Raw genomic sequence first — 17,961 nt, forward strand, 5'->3', positions numbered from 1 at the left:
GGAGTGCTATCAGCAAGGACAGCAGGGTGTGTGTGTGTGTGGTATGTGTGTGTGTGTGTAACTTTCATTTACACTCCTGTGCCATGCTGATTACTGTTTTCAGGAAGTAGCTAAAAAAATAAATGTCATTACTTCATTATTTAACCTAAGGGACATGATCTGGCTTTCAGAATTACACCCTTATTGGATCATAGAATGATAAATTGTTTGAAGCACCAGTATTTTTAGTTTAATAAATTGAGGAAATGGAAGTAGTCTCTTTTCTATTGTTGGTGTTTGTGCTGCAAAGTCAACAAGAGGCTGTCAAGTTTGTAAATAATTACTGCATGGAGCTTTTTGTGGGAGCAAACTTTTCCATGAGAAGTGAAGTTTAAGCAGAGATTCAGAACTACAAGGCCATGCTGCATGCAGAGGTAAACCCATAGAGGATTTTTGCTGTTACCTACTCACTCACCAGTAATTACATGCATTACAGTAGAAAGTACTCAATAAACATTTAAATTAATAACATAAATTTAACTTTAAATGCATGTGCAACACAGGATAGTTGTAAAGCTCCATTGTAATTGTACATGAAAGCATTCTGGATAAAAACAAAGCACTATCGCATGAAAGCTTCTTATAATTATTTTTAAAATCCAACCATCCTTAGTTTTCATATTACAGTAGATTGCTGGCATTCATGGCTTTTAACATTCAGAATACCAATTCCCTGGGTTTCCAGGAAAAATGTAAAGGTAGGCAATTAAGAAGCTGATGGTGGGGGCTCCCCTACTATAATAGTAGTGGTAGTGGAGAAAACCTCTGCATGGCCAAGGATGGGGCAGGTAGGAGCCATGAATACCTTTGGGCAGTAATGGCTGAACCACATCAGAGGCTAAATAGTCCAGCCTCGGCACCTCCCTCCAAAAACAAGGCAAACCACAGCACAGTCTATAAATGGGACTAGACAGACATTCAGATAGAAGATGCAACTTTAAAAAAAAATCGGCAACATTCTTAAGATCATTATCTTTCCTTATATCCATATGGAATTTGTCTGTTTTATAAAAACTCTGGCAGGAAAGACAGGGAAAGAGCATCTTACCTCGATGTTCACATGCTCCTAAGAGATTGATGATGTTTGGATGGTGTCCAAGTTTACAAAGAACTTCCAGTTCTCCTGCAAAGTCCCTGTGATCATCTTTGGAGGCATATTCTGGGAAGAAAGTCAAGGGTGGTGATTCTTCTTTGTTACACCTTTTCAGAATCAGCTGTCCCGTCCTGCCCCCTAAGAACCTTCAGCTACCCTCAGTCACCATCAACTGTATACAACCAAAGATATTACTCTAAAGTAGAGTTTCTCGGCCTTGGCACTATTGACACTGGGCTGATAATTCCTTTGCAGGGGCCTGTCCTGTGCATGGTAAGATGTTTTGCAGCCATCCTGGCCTCTACTAACTAGATGCCAATAGCCAATCAAAAATGTATCCAGATATTGCCAAATGCCCCCATGGGCAAAATCACCCCTGGATGAGAACCACTACTCTAAAGTTTTCTTGTTGAAGCTCCCAGATCCTCAGGTAAATGACTTGGTAGAGGTGGAGCTGTATCATCTTTTAGATTTTAGCTCTTCCAGCTAAATCTACCATCCAGAGACAACTGAGGAATAGAACCAAAGTTTCCATGAAACATCACCAATAATGCATGCCTCTTTGTTCACCAACTGTAACTTATTTTTTACAAACCAGTCTCAATCTGGTTGATTGAGCTAAACAAATCAAATCCAAATGGTATCTTATGGAAGTTGCATGGGAATCAGGAAACTGAGTTGCATCTGCTTCTATTCTTTTTGCCTTGTCTCTCCACTAGCACTTTAACCAGAGGGAGAACACAGCAGGCACCAGAATGAAGAGAAGGCTATTGGTTGGTGCATAAACTGATCAGTCTTGAGTCAGGGACAATGAGCTATTGCTGCTTTAAAAAAAAAACACACACACATTGGGTGGCAAGGAAAGGAGTGAGGTGCTGGTGGCCATAAACATGGCTGCTCATGCTTAGAAACTGTGACAATCATCTCATGAGGGGCTAATGGTACTCATAAGTCAAGTGCTCTGTTCATACTACAGAAGCCTCACGGAGGGTCAATATCTTGGGAATATTTTTTTAAAGTTCTTTATAGTGAGGTTGTCCACTTCAGTAACTGCCCTTCTTTGGATGCACTGCTTTGCCTGCAGGATTTATCTGCCCTGGTGCCTTATTAAGCTATTTTCCCTCTTCACATGGGCACAAGGTAGAAAATCAGGCTCACAATAGATCCCAATAAAAACTGCCTTCATAAGATTCTACACCCCTCTCCTCTCACTATCCTCACTGCTCCCCCAAACTCCCTGTGACTAAAGTAGCAAAACAGAAAAGGGATTTGTGGCTGTTTTGCAAGTAGTTTGTATTGTTTTTAAAGAAACATATTGCTGTTTCCAATCATAGATAATATTTTGTTTTGTTAGTCTTCCTAACAATGCAGAAAGCAGAGATGATTTAATAAGATTTAGAGGTAATTCATAGATTCAATAGTGTGGTCCAAAAAAAAAGAAAAATCTGCCAGCATCCTTAGAGAGCTCTTAAGATGGAGCTGCACAATGATAATAGTTCATCATATTCTCTGCTTTAATGCACCACATTCCAAGCCTGTATTTTGTAAAATCAATAGTGCAGCCTCACAGTCAAGTCTTATACAAACTGCTCTTTCATACAGAAGAGAAGACAGCTAGCTAATTTGCCAGTGAACTAGTCATGCTGCTTTCTCTGAAGATATTATCAAATATTATTAGATGGGTAGGTATCAAACAGTCTTGAGATGAACAAAGCTGGAAAAGATTTAGTTCTTATGACCTTAAGTCAGTGGTTTTCTCTGCAAACCTGAGTGTACAGAGGAACCATTGAGAAAGCCACTTAAGAACACAGATTTTCATATGCTACCCAAGAAACTCAGATGTAGTCAAGGAGTAGAACAAACCCAAGTGAATGCATTTCTAACAGTGTCCCCAGGAACTTATATACAGTTAACCTATGAAGACTGTGGTTTGCAAAATGTGGTCCCCAAACCCACAAGATAGCATCACTGGAAAACTAATGAAAAATGCAGATTCTCTGGCCCTGCCCTAGACTGAGTCAGAAATTGTGGGGTAGGGCCCAACAGCCCGTTTTTAAACAAGCCTTCCAGGTGATTCTGATGCACACTCAATTTGGAGAAGCACTGCTTTAAGAGAAACAACGATGCTCCACAAAAGTTAGCTATATATGACCAAGAATCTATAGTATCTCATCCCAATGAATCAAGACAGTGATGTTTAAATGGCTCCTGCCTTTGTATTGATATCCTGACTATCACAGGCTCAACTTCAAAGGAAGCATAACCTTCAGTTGCAAATAACAGCTATGTCTGATACCATGCCAATTTTTTGTAAGACTATAGAGGAAAGAATCAGCAGGAAATCAAGTTTTCTCCACACCCTCATGCAATGCTGACTCTATCTGGTCAACCACTGACCTTTCATTCTTTTGATGGCAGCATCCATCCGTAACCCATCCTTCTTGATGCGCGCCTTAAGAACTTGGCCAAAATTGCCCTCCCCAATCACGTCTTGAAATTTGATGTCATTCCAGTCAAGCACTGGATAAATTGTAGGATCTGGGTTGTTTTTGACCTTCCTGTTTAGGGCCAGAGTTCCTGAGTTGAACTGCACAGCTGGTTCTTCCCTCTGGAAAAATAATTATTTCATCATTTTGTGTCAGGATTTTTCATAATTCTAAGGGGCATAATGTCTTCTGGTTGGCATCCACACCAGATGAAAAAAGAAATAGTATATTTAATTCTAGACTGGAAAGGGAAATAGGTTTTCATCACAAAGGCCTGCCCTGATAAACCAGCTGCCAACAGGGCTGCACGGGCACAATTCTGGGCCTCCCCAGAAAAGCTTGTTGATTAGCAATGTCTGTAAAGGGTGACGGAGGAAGGAGTAACAGTACATATGCCATGTGTTTGCCATCCTTGTGTTAGTTGTACGTGAGTTCCCTACAGTGCTGTGAAATGAGCAAGCGTTCAGTTCTGGTTTGGAAACTAACTTGGAGAGCCTATGTGGGGCAGCCACAGGATGTGCCTCAGTGAGAGCTTTCTTAGCATTATCCTGATCCTACTCTATTTTCAGTGTACACTGTTTCTCTCTCGTAGTAAGGCTTAGAATCTCTAAGTCCACTCTGGCCACAAGATGATTGAAGCTTAGAGCCAAACCCAACACAGTATCTCTTTCTCCTGAATTCAAATAGCTGCTGGTGCTACCATGAAAAAGCACCGGTATTTTGACAGGCTCCAGCACTCCCAACCCCCTTGCTGGCCCTTCTTCTCCAGCGACAGCCTGAGTTGAGCCAGCTCTGGCATGGAGTCAGATAGTGAAGTTCTTCTTGTCCTCCATGGAAGGGAAACTCGGGGACTCATGCACATGGGGTACACCTCATTTGAATCATTGCACTCAATGCATTATATACAGAATTGATAAAGTCTGGTTCAAATTAATTTTACAGGGCCTGAACCCACAAACTAGATACATTTTCAGGTTTTAGTATACCAAAAGAACTCAAATAAGATGGCTCTTGGTAAAGTGTGATTTTTATAGGCCTTTGCTACTGGTTAGAATTCCTAGATGAAAAAAAAAATGAGGCAGTACCAAGTGCCAGGAACTCTGACTTCAGACTGAGGGTACACAGGAATGGAAGACACACACAGGTATATATAATTCTTACACATACGAGGGGTGATAAGGTTGAGGGACTTACTAGAAAGAAATGGGAACTGGAAATAGGCAAATGTGAGGAAAACTTGTCTAATATATTACGTCATTACCTATCTCACTGAGGTCTGGTTACCCTCTGTCCTTCCTTACCAAAAATGTTCAATTTATTCTGTTGCAAGGTATCATCTCTGGGGACTTATTACTAGGATGACCATATGTCTCATTTCAGCAGGCAGGGGCAGACCTAGTTTCCTGCATAATTTACTAAGAGCACCCTTTTCACTCTTAAAATTGTTCTGGTTTGGATAAGAAATTATAAAGTCATACTTTTTATCTCCCATTTCATAATGAAAGCCAAAGAGAAGATGAGGCTTGCCTAAGGGAAATATTTACTTTATAAGTAAATTTCCTGGTCCATATCTTTAAAGTGAAGGTTCTGCCTGTACTTGGACTTGCCCTTATTAGCTAGTAGGAAGATGAGACACTACCACGTTTTGGAAGGCTTGGGCCATTCTCCTTTGCACATTTGCCCTCTTCAATTGCAATATGATCAGAAAGGCCAACAGCACAGTCAGGCAGGTCATTCCAGCAGAGCCAAGGATGGCTATAAGCAGCATCTTTCCCCCTCCAAGGTCCGCTGGTGCTGTGCAGGAAGACAGAGGTGAAGCAGGTAGTTTAGTTTACATAGAGAAACAGACCCACACCATATGTGGGAGAAGACACAGTGTAATGGGAACTTAACAGCAGCCCTAACCCTGCCACCTAACCACTATATGACCTCGGGCTACTCATTTATATTCCAAACTCAGTGGAGATGAGTCTGACTCACAGGGTTGTAATACGATTTAAAAAAAAAAAAAAAACATGCAAAAGTGCTGCTACAATTAGCAATATGCTAATCATTAGTTGTCATTTGTTCAACTTTTATTTCCAGGTAGAATCCCAAGCAAATGAACAATGTTGAATAATAGGGAGAATTACTACAGGTATAACATTGAGAGAGTGACTAAACCTCCCTAAACCTCAATTTCCCCACCTAGAAATGCTTTTAAGTTCAATGATGCTAAGAGCTTACAGTCTATCAGATATTTTGTTTTGTTTGTCTTGTTTTAACGAGTTAATGAAGAAAACCTAATGATACCCAATAGAAGAAGAGAGAGACGGAGGGAGGAAGACAGGAAAAGACAGAGGAAAAATTAAATTTAGGGCTCAGGTCAAAATAAACTATTAAAGACTATGGTCAAGTCTATTTCTTTTCCTTATTTAAATAAAATTAAACTCGATATATTTTTATTAGCAATAGCACACAGAACATGATCCCGTCCTCTTAAAAGTATCCCTCTCTTCTCATTTATCTTTTCTTCTATCTCTATATATGTACAGATACAGAGATGTCTAGAATGGTGAGAAACTTTTGATTTTGTCTTGTTTTAAAATTTTTCTCTTGGTATTTTATGTATAGCTTGAATTTAGGAAGTTACATTTCACCAAAACACAAGTAATTACAAAAATGGGGCATTCACTAAGAGTGTGACCTGAAAACCATGATTTTCTATATTTGGCAGACTCTTCATTCCTTGAACATTTCAAAAATGTTCCAAAGAATCAGCACTGTTAAAGCGACTGTTTGATTTTGTTTCTTAAGGTCTAGGTAATCCTCCAAGAGAACCAAGAAGTTTTCAGATTTAGTTATAGTATTTTCTTTAAAAACAGACTGTAATCCAAATCATAAATTTTCAAAACTTGCCTCTAACGTGCCTCCATCTACATTCTCTGGCACACATTGTACACAACACAGAGAGCCGGGAGGTGCCTCTGCACAGACTTGAAGTCAATCCTCCTGCTGCAGCTCCACCCACATGGGACCCTTGTTCACTTAATTACACTCAACAGACTTTATCAATCACAAATGGTGGGCACAGTATGGCATCTGGAGAGGATCTCTATCTAGCTCAAAGCACGTACTTTTTCTGGGGTTGGGGTTAGTGGTGGACATGGAGACTTAATAACCTGCATCAGTAAAGTAGAAGAAGACTCAGAATTGCACAATGTCATCCAAGCTAAAAAAGGAGTGTTTGAGGAAGAATGGAGCATGGTTCTTGGAGCCTCCTACTGGAGCTCTTGCATAGCCTGCCTTCTATAAGCAGCTCCCACATTCTTCTTTCTCCTAGGAATTAAAATTCATATTCCTCAGAGCTTTCTTCTTAGATTGCTGGATGGGGTATGCTGATAGACTGATCTATTCTAAGGTTCAACAATAGAAAACGGACCAACAGGGATCCTTCTCAGAGGCATTTTGATATTAAGGACCTCTCTGTAAATGCCTGTCCATTCAACCACCGACTTTTCATAGGCTTTCATCTCACGGGCCTGTCCTGATAAACCAGCTGCCTATAGGGCTGCATGGTAATCCTATGTAAATACCTGTCCATTCAACCAACCTTGAGATTCTGGGAGGGTCACCAGTTCATGAGAAAAGGCTGGGTTGCTTGACCCTATGTTGTTCTCTGCAAAAATGTCCACCTGGTATGCTGTTTCAGGCTCTAGGCCCTTGAGCTGATACTGAGTGATGGTGGCATTCTTTATCTTCACATCAACGTGCTGGTCTTCATTCTTGCCTTGAACCTTGTAACGGATAGTAATAGAAGAAATAGAATAGCCATCCAATATTGTCCAAGAAATCACAGCCGAGGAGTGTGTGATGTTGGAAATCTTGATGTTTTCTGGTTGAGGAGGAAGAACTAGAAATTAAACAGAAAAAAGATTCACTTAAGATATACTACCATGGCTTAGATCATTATGCTTTTGAGATAGAGTTCATGTCAGCTCATGAAAGGCGAACAGATGTTTTCTCATATGGTATCCCAATCAATTGGTAGCAGCTACTGGACTCCATGCAGACTTGAAAGAGTGGCACAGACAGAGAAATGGCAACACATATCATCTATCTGTCATCTTGACACTAAATGAAGGCCTTAGAAATTCTGTTATTCCACAAACCTGTACTTACTATTCTTGATGCTGGGAAGAATGGAAAGCTTCTGAGGGATGGCATTTATATAGTGCTTACAATATGGCAGGCATTGATCTAGTCTCTTGTATATATTAACTCACTTCCTCTTCATAGCAATCTTTCTGTAAGTGCTGAGGTCTGGAGAGATTAAGTGACTTAGCCATGGTGACACTACTGTTAAGTAGAAGAAACAAGATTCAACTCCTGGCATTCTGGCTCTGTAGTCCATAGTTTTAGTGTCATGTGGTCTGTCCTTGCCCTCAATTTATGGAGCAGCAGGCAGGTCAGTGTATACATGAGAAAATGTGCTAATAACTTTTAGTAGACAAAGTATTATAGGGATTTGGGGAAAAGTGGAATCACATTCCATTCAGGGACACAGGCAGGATGAGAAAGAGATGCCTTGAGGTTTTCCACATGTGAAGATGACAGGCACCGCAGCACCACTACATTCTCACTTAAACTCTAAAGGGCACAGGCTAGAAGGGAAGTTCGTGACCCAATAAAGGCTAAGCCTATTTGATCCAGGAAAAGAATGGATTCGAGCTCTTGTCCTTAATAGTAACTGTACCTTACATTTATGAGGCTATTTACAATGTGCTTCCACATGCAGACACTCTCTTGACTTGTATAACCACACAGTACTGAGATTTTTATGATCCACATTTTAGAGATGAGAAAACTGAGACTTCAAAAGTTTAAGGGGTTTGTACACGTCCCAGTAGGCGAATAGTAGACATAGGCTGTTTCATTCCATACACCATTGTTTTTCCACATGAAAGTTACTGCTTATAAACAAATTAGAACCTTTGAGAAGTATCTCAAGGTACATCCTTTCTATTTTAAATTTCTTCTTTGCATTATGTTGACTCCCCCTTGTTACTCTTTAGGGGACTGTGGCAATTTATGAGAATTAGGTATTGGATTTACAACCTTCCAAATCTGATTGTTATGTTCTATGTCTAGCAGATGGTACAGTATCCAAAAATCACAATTAATCAACAGTATGTCTTAACTTTCTTTATATCCAGTACCAAGTCTTTTGTATATTTTTATAAAAATATACAATAGCCTTTCTTCCCACAGGAGATTGAAGGAGTAATAGAAATACCAACATTTTCAGATTACTATGATCACATAGTTAATATTTGTATAGCTGTGGCTCAAAAAATTCAACTTCATAAACCAGTGGTCTTCTAAGCCTGTCACAAAAAGCAGCAGTGTCTTTTAGATGCTTGTTAGAAAAATAATGAATATAATTTTTGTGCCAACTAAAAATCATAAATTTGCATCTACCAACTTATCCATTTTATGCCTGAAAGGAGTCATTCTTAGGGATAGCTCAATAAACCTTTGATTTAAATTCAGCGGGTCTGGACCCAGCAATCTACATTTTAGCAGGTTCTCTGGGTGACTCTACAATAGATTCTAAAATGCTTTAGGAAACACTAATCAGACCTTAAACAATTTAGAAACAGGATATCACTACTTAAAGAACCTCTAGAAGCATAGTTGCTTTGAAGCAGTGGGTCGCCCATCCAAAGAGACAAGTGCAAGACATTTGTAGCATGGTGGGGGGAAAAATAGAACTAAAATGTGGATTAGAATCCTAATCCTCATGCTGTACTAGTTCCATAATTTTGGGCAAGTCACTTACCCTCCTCTGTGCCTCAGGTTCCTCATCTATTAACTGTGATAATCATTCTTACTCTACTTTCCTCAAAAAGTCATTGTAAGGGTCAAATACTCCCCATGTAAATGTTTTCCAACAGGAAAACATAACACACATATATTATTTTTAACATATGATTGGGGTGATACGCCAAATCTAATTCACTCCACTTCTTACCCCTGGACCAGATGGAATTGCTAGGCTGGAAACCAACACAAACTTTATAACTGGAAGTATTAATTTTACTTATGAACATACATGATCAGTCAATGACAACACAGCATATTAACAAATATTTTCAGGTAAAAATGAGATGTTCTCATTCACATCCTCCTTCCTCGGATTTCCTGACCCTATAGGGATCAACTCCTACCCTGCCAATCTCACATCCCTACTACCACCATCAGCATTGACCCTCCATCAAACTTCATACAATCATCCAAGGCAAGTCGACTCCCAGTGACTATTAACTAGTTTTTGTTTAATCCTATAAATATGATAATGATAGTGTGATTTTGAGAGTGTATCGTTCTAATGAGGATGAAACTTATGTAGTTTAGGTGAGTGAGCACCTAAGATAATTTTGAAATAGGAAATAGTGATTCATCCCACAGTTACTGACATTTCACAAGTTTATAGTTAATATGCTGGAAATGGTACAGGAACAAACAGATCAATGGAAGGGAACAGAACATCCAGAAATAGATGCAAAATGAATATGAGAACCTGGCATATGATACAGAAAGCATCACAGCTCACCATGGGGACTACTCAATACGTGGCATTGGGACCACTGACATGCCATATGTGAATAAATAAGATTAAAATAAAAATATTAAAATATACTGTACCCCAAAATAACATTTTTATATCTTAAAGACCTAAATACACAAAACAACACTAGAACTACTAGGAAAAACACAGAGAATATGTTTATGACCTTGGGATAGGGAATAATTCCAAAATGCAAAAAGTATAAATCACACAGGCAAATACTGACAGGTCCAGCTGCATCAAAATGTCAAGTGTCTGTGGGTTAAAAGCCACCACAAACAAGGTTACAATAAAGGGATTAGGAGAATATATTTGCAATACACATAACAAAGTATTTAGATTACACAAATAATTTTTACAAATCAGTGAGAAAGACAACCTATTCCAAATGAGCAAAGGATATCAATAAGTATATCAAAAAAGAGGACATCCAGTATATCAATAAGTATATCAAAAAAGAGGACAATTAACATAAAAAGATGCTCACCTTTGCTAGCTATCAAGGAAATCAAAATTGAAATTAACAATGAGGCACCATATTTTGCTTTTGAGATACGCAAAGTAAAAAGGTGTGACACTATCGAGTGATATAGGGAAAGGATATAGACATAGAGATGGGTATAAGGAAAATGGCACTGTCATACACTCCTGAACATAGTACACACTGACTAACCACTTTAGAGGGAAATAGCCCATGAGTTCCACCACCGGACTTGTTCCTAGAAAAACTCTCACACCTGTCTATGCACATGGAGACATGCATAAGAATGGGCACTGCATTTTGTTCATGATAGTAAAAAATGAAAAAACCTACATCTCCCTCTAAAAGGGAGAGGATGAATGACAAGATACACTCATAAGATAGAATATTATACAGAAGTTAAAATTACATGCATCAAAGCTAAATAAACATGGATAGATAAAATCCATAATGTTCATTCAAAAAATGAAGAATGATATGTAGGCATGTGTATAGTTTCAGAGATATTAAAATTATAGAACATTGGGCTTGGCACAGTGGCTCATGCCTGTAATTCCAGCACTTTGGGAGGCGAAGGCGGGAGGATTGCTTGAGCCCAGGAGTTCCAGACCAGCCTGGGCAACATAGGGAGATCCCATCTCTACAAAAAAATTTAAAAAAAATAGTCAGGTGTGGTGGCGTGTGCCTGTGGTCCCAGCTACTCAGGAGGCTGAGGTGGGAGGATTGCTTGGGCCCAGGAAGCCAAGGCTGCAGAAGCCATAATGGCACCACTGCTCACCAGCCTGGGCAACAGAGCAAGACCTTGTCTCAAAATATATATATATACAACATTAAATTAAAATATACTTAACAAACTCATAATTTCGGTTGTCTCTTGGGAGAGGGGAATAGAAATGGAATAGGGATAACAGTTGCAGGAGATACTGATACACCTATAGTGGGTTATTATGTAAGTCAACAACAAATGCTGAAAGCAAATATGACAAAATGTTAACAGTTGTTAATTCTGGATGGTAGGAATGTGATTGTTCATTGTGTTACTCTTAGCATGATTCTGCACCTTGGAAATTTCACAGAATTAAACATTATATATGAAGAATCCCTAAACACTGAGAAAACAATTCAGACTTTCATAAGTCACTGATGCAATAAAAGAGTGGCCAAAGAAACACTGAGCCAGCTTCCACACCTGTTCCTGAGGAAGTGGAGAACCAGCTGCAAAGACAGCCTCAGACTCTGGGAGCTGGCAAGGGACCACATAATCTCCCATCCAGGCCTGACCCTGCTTAGCTTCCAGGATCAATGAGATCCAGCATGTTCAGGGTGGTAAGGCCATAGACCACATGATCCTGACTTCAGTGGTAGTTGTGTGTGGCCAAGAAATAGTTTACCTTTCCAAGGGTTCCAAATGCACACAGTTCTAATTTCAGTGAATCAAAATAAAACTCTCTGCTTAGTTTAGTAATGAATAGACTTTCAATACTACAAAGAAACCCAAGAAATTCCCATTAATTTTAAATGACCAATCTGAAATAGAGAGAAGCCTGAAATGCAAAATACTTTGGAAAAAAAAAAGTGATTACTCCTAGATAAATCTTTTAACTTTTAAAATTACCTGTTTTCAAGGGGTTTCAAGCAAAGTTATTTGGTTTTTATGATTAGGAAAGACCCATCTGGAATTAAGTGACATCTGTGTACATGTAGATATATGATAATTCTTCAAAACTACCCCATAAACGGTTCAACAAGCCCTAGAAAACCTTCTTCTTGTTACTAATTTACTAAATAAACAACTGCACACCAAGGGAAGGTAAATTTTAGCACAGACCTGAATTATTGCAAATCCAAATATATGTTATATATTGCAAGTTATTAAAATGATTAGGTGGGAGGCACTAATTAGCCTTCTCTCACAACTAACTTTCTTTCATAATTTCCAATAGTCTTGAAGTGATGTTAGCTAAGTCTGCATGGCGGTAGCCCCTTATTGCTCAGATGAGGATGGAGCAGCATGAATTACTTACTGTCACTAAGGGTCCAAGCAGTGAGATCTTCACTCCATTCCCCCTGGGCCTTGGTGTTGACTCTAGCTCGGACCACGTACTGCTCCCTGGGATGTAAGTTGTTAAGTAGCACCGAAGTCAAGTTGCCTGGAACTTTAATATTCTGCTGATCACTTTTTTGCACAGACCTTCTCTCCACTTCAACATAGAAGTCATCTTCCGAGCTTGGAAATATTGGTTGCCAGGTCAAATTTAGAGTGGTCTGACTTTTAGGCAGGAGATTTAGACCTCTTGGAGGAGGGAGTCCTAGGAGAATCCAGAAAAATCATTATTTTTATATATGGCTGATACACTTTGGATTAGTGTCCCCACCCAAATCTCATATTGAAATGTAATCCCCAGTGTTGGAGGTGGGGCCTGGTGGGAGGTGATTGGTTGATGAGTGTGACTTCCCATGAAGGGTTTAGCACCATCCCCCTTGGTGCTGTCCTCCTGATACCGAGTGAGTTCTGATGAAATCTGGTCATTTGAAAGTATATAACAGGCCCCAGTGTGTGATGTTCCCCTTCCTGTTTCCATATGTTCTCATTGTTCAATTGCCGGGGGAGGGGGGAGGGATAGCATTAGGAGATATACCTAAAGTTAAATGACGAGTTAATGGGTGCAGCACACCAACATGGCACATGTATACATATGTAACTAACCTGCACGTTGTGCACATGTACCCTAAAACTTAAAGTATAATAAAAAATAAAAAATAAAATAAACAGGAGCTTTGTCAGAAAATAAAATGTTAAATAATTTCCATGGAAAAATAAATAAATTATGAAACAGTAAAAAAAAAAAAAAAAAGTGTATAGCACCGCCCCCCCTCACTCTTTTGCTCCTGCTTTCACCATGCAAAGTGCCTGCTCCCACTTTGCCTTCTGCCATGAGTAAAAGCTCCCTCAGGCCTCCCCAAAAGCAGATGCTTCCTATACAGCATGCAGAACCATGAGCCAATGGTTACTGTTTTTACTGTTTGGTTTGGTAAAAAGCCAAACCTCTTTTCTTCCAAATTACCCAGTCTCAGGTATTTCTTTATAGCAATGCAAGTACAGACTAATACAAGGGTGGAGGCAATGACAGCGCTAAAGGGCACCTTTTAAGAGTAACCTTGGCTTCTAGAATAAGATACAACTTCATAAGCTATCAAAGAAACACAAGCAAGTGGCCCATATGATACTTTTTTTCCTACCAAAATGATTCATTACATTATTTATAATAGCAAACAATTGGAAGAAACCTAAACACTCAAAATAGGAAACTGCTTTAATAAATTATGATATAGCCATTCAGTGGAAAAATAGATAACTAGGAAAAGTATGAAAGCCCAATAAAAAGACTTCAAGTACATGTAGGCATGCTAAAAGTTATGTCTACAATGGTGAAGGATAGGAAGGAAACTGATAAAAATCAAAACAGTAGATTTGCCAAGGTTATGGGATTATGGGCGAGTATTTACTGTTTCTGTTACCATTTTGAGCAATACATTGTAAAGCAATTTAGGGGTTCCTTCCCCTTAGCAAGATTTTCAGAAATCATACAGCTGTGGTGGCAGGGCCAGGCCTATTCCTGCTCTGATCACATCAAGGTATCCGCTATGACTACGTGATACCTGGCCATAATCACCCACAGAAGCCTGGGCTACCAAGATATCACTGAATAGAAAAAATATGGGTTTTAAAATCAGAGAGACAGGAACATGCCACTTTACTTTTGCAACCTTGGGCAAATTCATAATCTCTCCAAGTTCACCTGTAAAATAAAATTAAAATATCCATCTTCCAGACTCAGGAGTAATAAGTGAGACAATGGATGTGAAAATGCTTGGAAGGTGTTAGGGGCTCTATTAACACTGGTTTCCTCCCTCCCTTCCTTCTTTCAAGATGTCTTATGTCACTGGACAAAGGAGGAAATAGTGTGTTTTCAGTTAATAATAGTAAATTGATTTTTAAATTCCAGATATGAAGTCCTTCCAAAACGTAGGATAGAGATCCTCTAATTCATGCATTCTCAGTAGTAATTCATGCATTCTCAGTAGGGACACAATCACTCCTATGGGGCAAAAAAATTTGTTCTTAGTGTATGAGAAAATTTCAGATTACTACAATTGTTTACAGAGGACCATAATACAGAAACAGATATAGAGCATATCTGTGGTATTAAAATTTCACGGGAGGCAAGATCTACTAGGATAAACGTATCTGAAACAGCTCACTGGGGATGAGCAATACATTTTTTTTTAAAGGTTGAGAAACACTGCTCTTACTCTTGGTTCGAGGTGAGAGGAAGGGTCTGTTTCCATCTACTGGGAATTAAGTCCCACCAGCCTGGTTCTGACTACCCTCAGACTAGTGAGAACCAGCAGCTAGGCATGCATTTTCTTGCCATTATGCAAAAGGTCTGATGGCCCTTTCTCTGTAACCTTTGCAAATGGAGAGAGGTGATGCCATCTCCTCTTGTTAACCTCTGAAGTTTAACCTCCAAAATAGCCACCCAGAGTGGTTTAGGCAGGTTTGCAATGACAAAGGAGAATGGGGAGTTGATATTTTGGAGAATACATTTACACCTCCTAATCCTGTGCCTGGTACAGAAGAGTAACTCAATAAATAGTCATTTCCCCTTTTCCCGCCCTTTGGGAACATGATTGCCCCATACGCCTCCCTGTCTGCCCCTTTCTGCACTATGTTCAGAAAGTGTTCTCTTCCTTCCCCTCCTGGACTCCCTGGCCTTCACCATCTCAATCAACACACATAAACAGTGCAACTGCCAGATGAAATGAAAAGCAAACATCAGCAAAATTCAAATGATGGGAAAAGAAGAACCTTCAATAATCCCCTTCCCGCCTACCCCTGAGAACTACTTTGAAATATTCTGAGAGACCTCCTGGCTGGAACACATTCTGAGGGCTGAAGACAGTACAGTGTGGGGCTGTGAAGTGTTTTATGTTCTGTTCCATAAATACTTTCCATCTGAGTCAGTTTATGCTCTTCCCCTTTTGACTCACCAACAGTGACTTGAGAGAGAATTAACTACCATTTGCCTTTTAGCGGTAACATGATGACATATCAGGGATCCCTTGGGTCATGGTTGTAGAGGTCCCTTTTTCCTCTCTATATAGTTTCTGGGTTTATTTTTTATATTCACAACCAGGTGGGTCCCCAAGCAGCCATTTCTTACTTGTGTGTAATGCTTCTATAAGCCTCAGAGTAGCTTTTGAGTCTCATTTGGTTCTTTAAGGATGCTGCTAGTAACATAAAAACTAGGTGGGCGGTGTGAAGGAAGGATGTTTCTGTTAAGGGTGCACAATCTCTGCAGAAGAAAAGTGGATGTTCTTCCTGGTTTTTTCACTCAATCATAACATATCCTTCTACTTTTAGTAAATGGAGTAAAACACAGGCAAATATGTGAACTGGGATAATAAGCTGGTGCCTTTGGGATTCTAGGTAGAAATAATAATTGGAGAAACAAAAGGATATGGAGCCTGGACTGGGAGTGGTGGCTCATCCCTGTAATCCTAACACTTTGAGAGGCCAAGGCTGGGGGACTGCTTGAGGCAGGAGTTTAAGACCAGCCTGGGCAACAAAGCAAGACCCCGTCTCTACAAAAAAAAATTTTTTAAGTAGCCAGATGTGGTGGTATGCCTGTAGTCCCAGCTACTCGGGAGGATGACTTGAGCCCAGGAGATAGAGGCTGTAATGAGTGTTGATCAAACCACTGCACTCTCCAGCCTGAGTGACAGAGCAAGATCCTGGCTCTAAAAGACAAAGATATGAAGCCCCAAGATTTAGTATGGTGATGCATCTTACTGTTATGAAGTACTCTGAGTCTCTACTTTTCAATCTATAAAATAGGGAAGATGATAATTCTTACTTTCCCAGGTGATATAAATCAAATATATATGAAGTTGAAAGTATAAAGCACTGACCAGGAGATAGTAACAGAATGGTTATACACAGTGAACAATTCAAAGAACCAGGAATGGAACCTTACAAAAGATCACTCCAGTATTTCAATGGAGGGTACCTGGGTAACAGAAAGCTGGAGGTCAGGTTAGCATCACGGAGGCTTCACAAAGTTAATTAACGCAATAGAAGGCCAGTCAATACCAAACACCATTGATAAATCAAGAAATAATTTTACACTTATTATCTAGAACATGTGGACCCAGGACCAGCAGCATCACTTGGGAACCTACTAGAAATGCAAATTATTGAATCCCGGCCCCATCCTCACCTCAAAACCATTGAATCAGAAACTCTGGGGATGAGGCCCAGAAACATCTTTTAACAAACTCTCTGAGTGATTCTGATGGACACTTAGGTTTGAGAACCACTGATTTAGAAAAGGGAGGTAAATATAAGAAATAGCTTAAGGAGATGAAAGTGGCTACCTATAGGAAGCAGGACTGGGAGGTGGAGGGTGGAGCAGGAGAATGCTGTTCTTTAGATAAAAGCTTCTTATTCTATTTGATGTCATGACTCTGACCATGAATTACTTTGAAAAATTGGAAATTATTTTTGAAAATAAATAAACTGGGACTTCTAAAATATGCCTGTGGCAAGAGCCTGGTCTGGGCCCTTAAGATGGAAACAGGAAGCCAGTGATAAAATGCAGGAGCTGAAGCTCAGCACAGTTGCTGCTGTGTAAATCCCAGCTCCTAGGGGAGGCCTTGCCTTCCTGAAGGCTCATCTGCTTCCTTCTCTGTCCCTACAGAGTGCTGCAGACCTCCTCCCCCAGGGAGACAGACCAGGAGTCCAACCCAAATAAAGGAACAGTTTGGCTTGAAGTTGCTAGCCTTCCTGTCACTTTCCCACCCATTCAAAAGCAAACTCCTGCCACCTCCATCCCCACCCACCCACTCACCCACCACCACCCTTCCTGGTCTTCCTTCCTCTTTCCCCTTCCTCCCCCTCCCACCCAGCTCATGAATAAATGCCTGTTGGCTTCCACTGACCGATAGAAGCTGTTGTGAAGCGTCTCACAGGTCCAGGATGCCCTTCCCCACCCTCTCCACGACGGACCAGTTGCACACAGAGTTCATATTCTGTCCGAGGTTCCAAATAGTTGAGTGTAACAATCTCATTTGTCACTGCGAAGAGAAAACGTCCAGGAAACTTAAGTTGGCATTCTCCTACATTCCTTAAGCCGGGGTTGTTGTTATTGCGATGTGAACTAATTTTAGGTTTTCAAAACTACGTCTTAGT

General features: G+C 40.0%; 1 protein-coding gene and 1 long non-coding RNA gene across 6 annotated transcripts in view; one reads left to right on the plus strand and one right to left on the minus strand.

Moving 5' to 3' along the window:
* LOC117981663 (uncharacterized) overlaps window positions 1-17,961 on the plus strand; it is a 111,936-nt gene that overhangs the window by 50,044 nt on the left and 43,931 nt on the right. The window lies entirely within an intron of this gene.
* TEK (TEK receptor tyrosine kinase) overlaps window positions 1-17,961 on the minus strand; it is a 122,537-nt gene that overhangs the window by 21,310 nt on the left and 83,266 nt on the right. For 3 of the 5 annotated variants that reach the window (XM_034967271.4, XM_008956111.5, XM_003830698.6), the window contains 6 exons: window positions 17,712-17,846; window positions 12,734-13,018; window positions 7,211-7,510; window positions 5,258-5,412; window positions 3,530-3,740; window positions 1,088-1,198 (listed from right to left, as the gene is read on the minus strand). In XM_034967271.4, coding sequence (XP_034823162.1) covers window positions 1,088-1,198; window positions 3,530-3,740; window positions 5,258-5,412; window positions 7,211-7,510; window positions 12,734-13,018; window positions 17,712-17,846 — 1,197 coding nt within the window. The remainder of the gene's footprint in view (window positions 1-1,087; window positions 1,199-3,529; window positions 3,741-5,257; window positions 5,413-7,210; window positions 7,511-12,733; window positions 13,019-17,711; window positions 17,847-17,961) is intronic. The other 2 variants (XM_034967272.4, XM_008956112.5) reach the window with 1 other exon arrangement.

This window comes from Pan paniscus, chromosome 11 (genome assembly GCF_029289425.2).
Source record: "Pan paniscus chromosome 11, NHGRI_mPanPan1-v2.0_pri, whole genome shotgun sequence".
Lineage (NCBI taxonomy): Eukaryota > Metazoa > Chordata > Mammalia > Primates > Hominidae > Pan > Pan paniscus.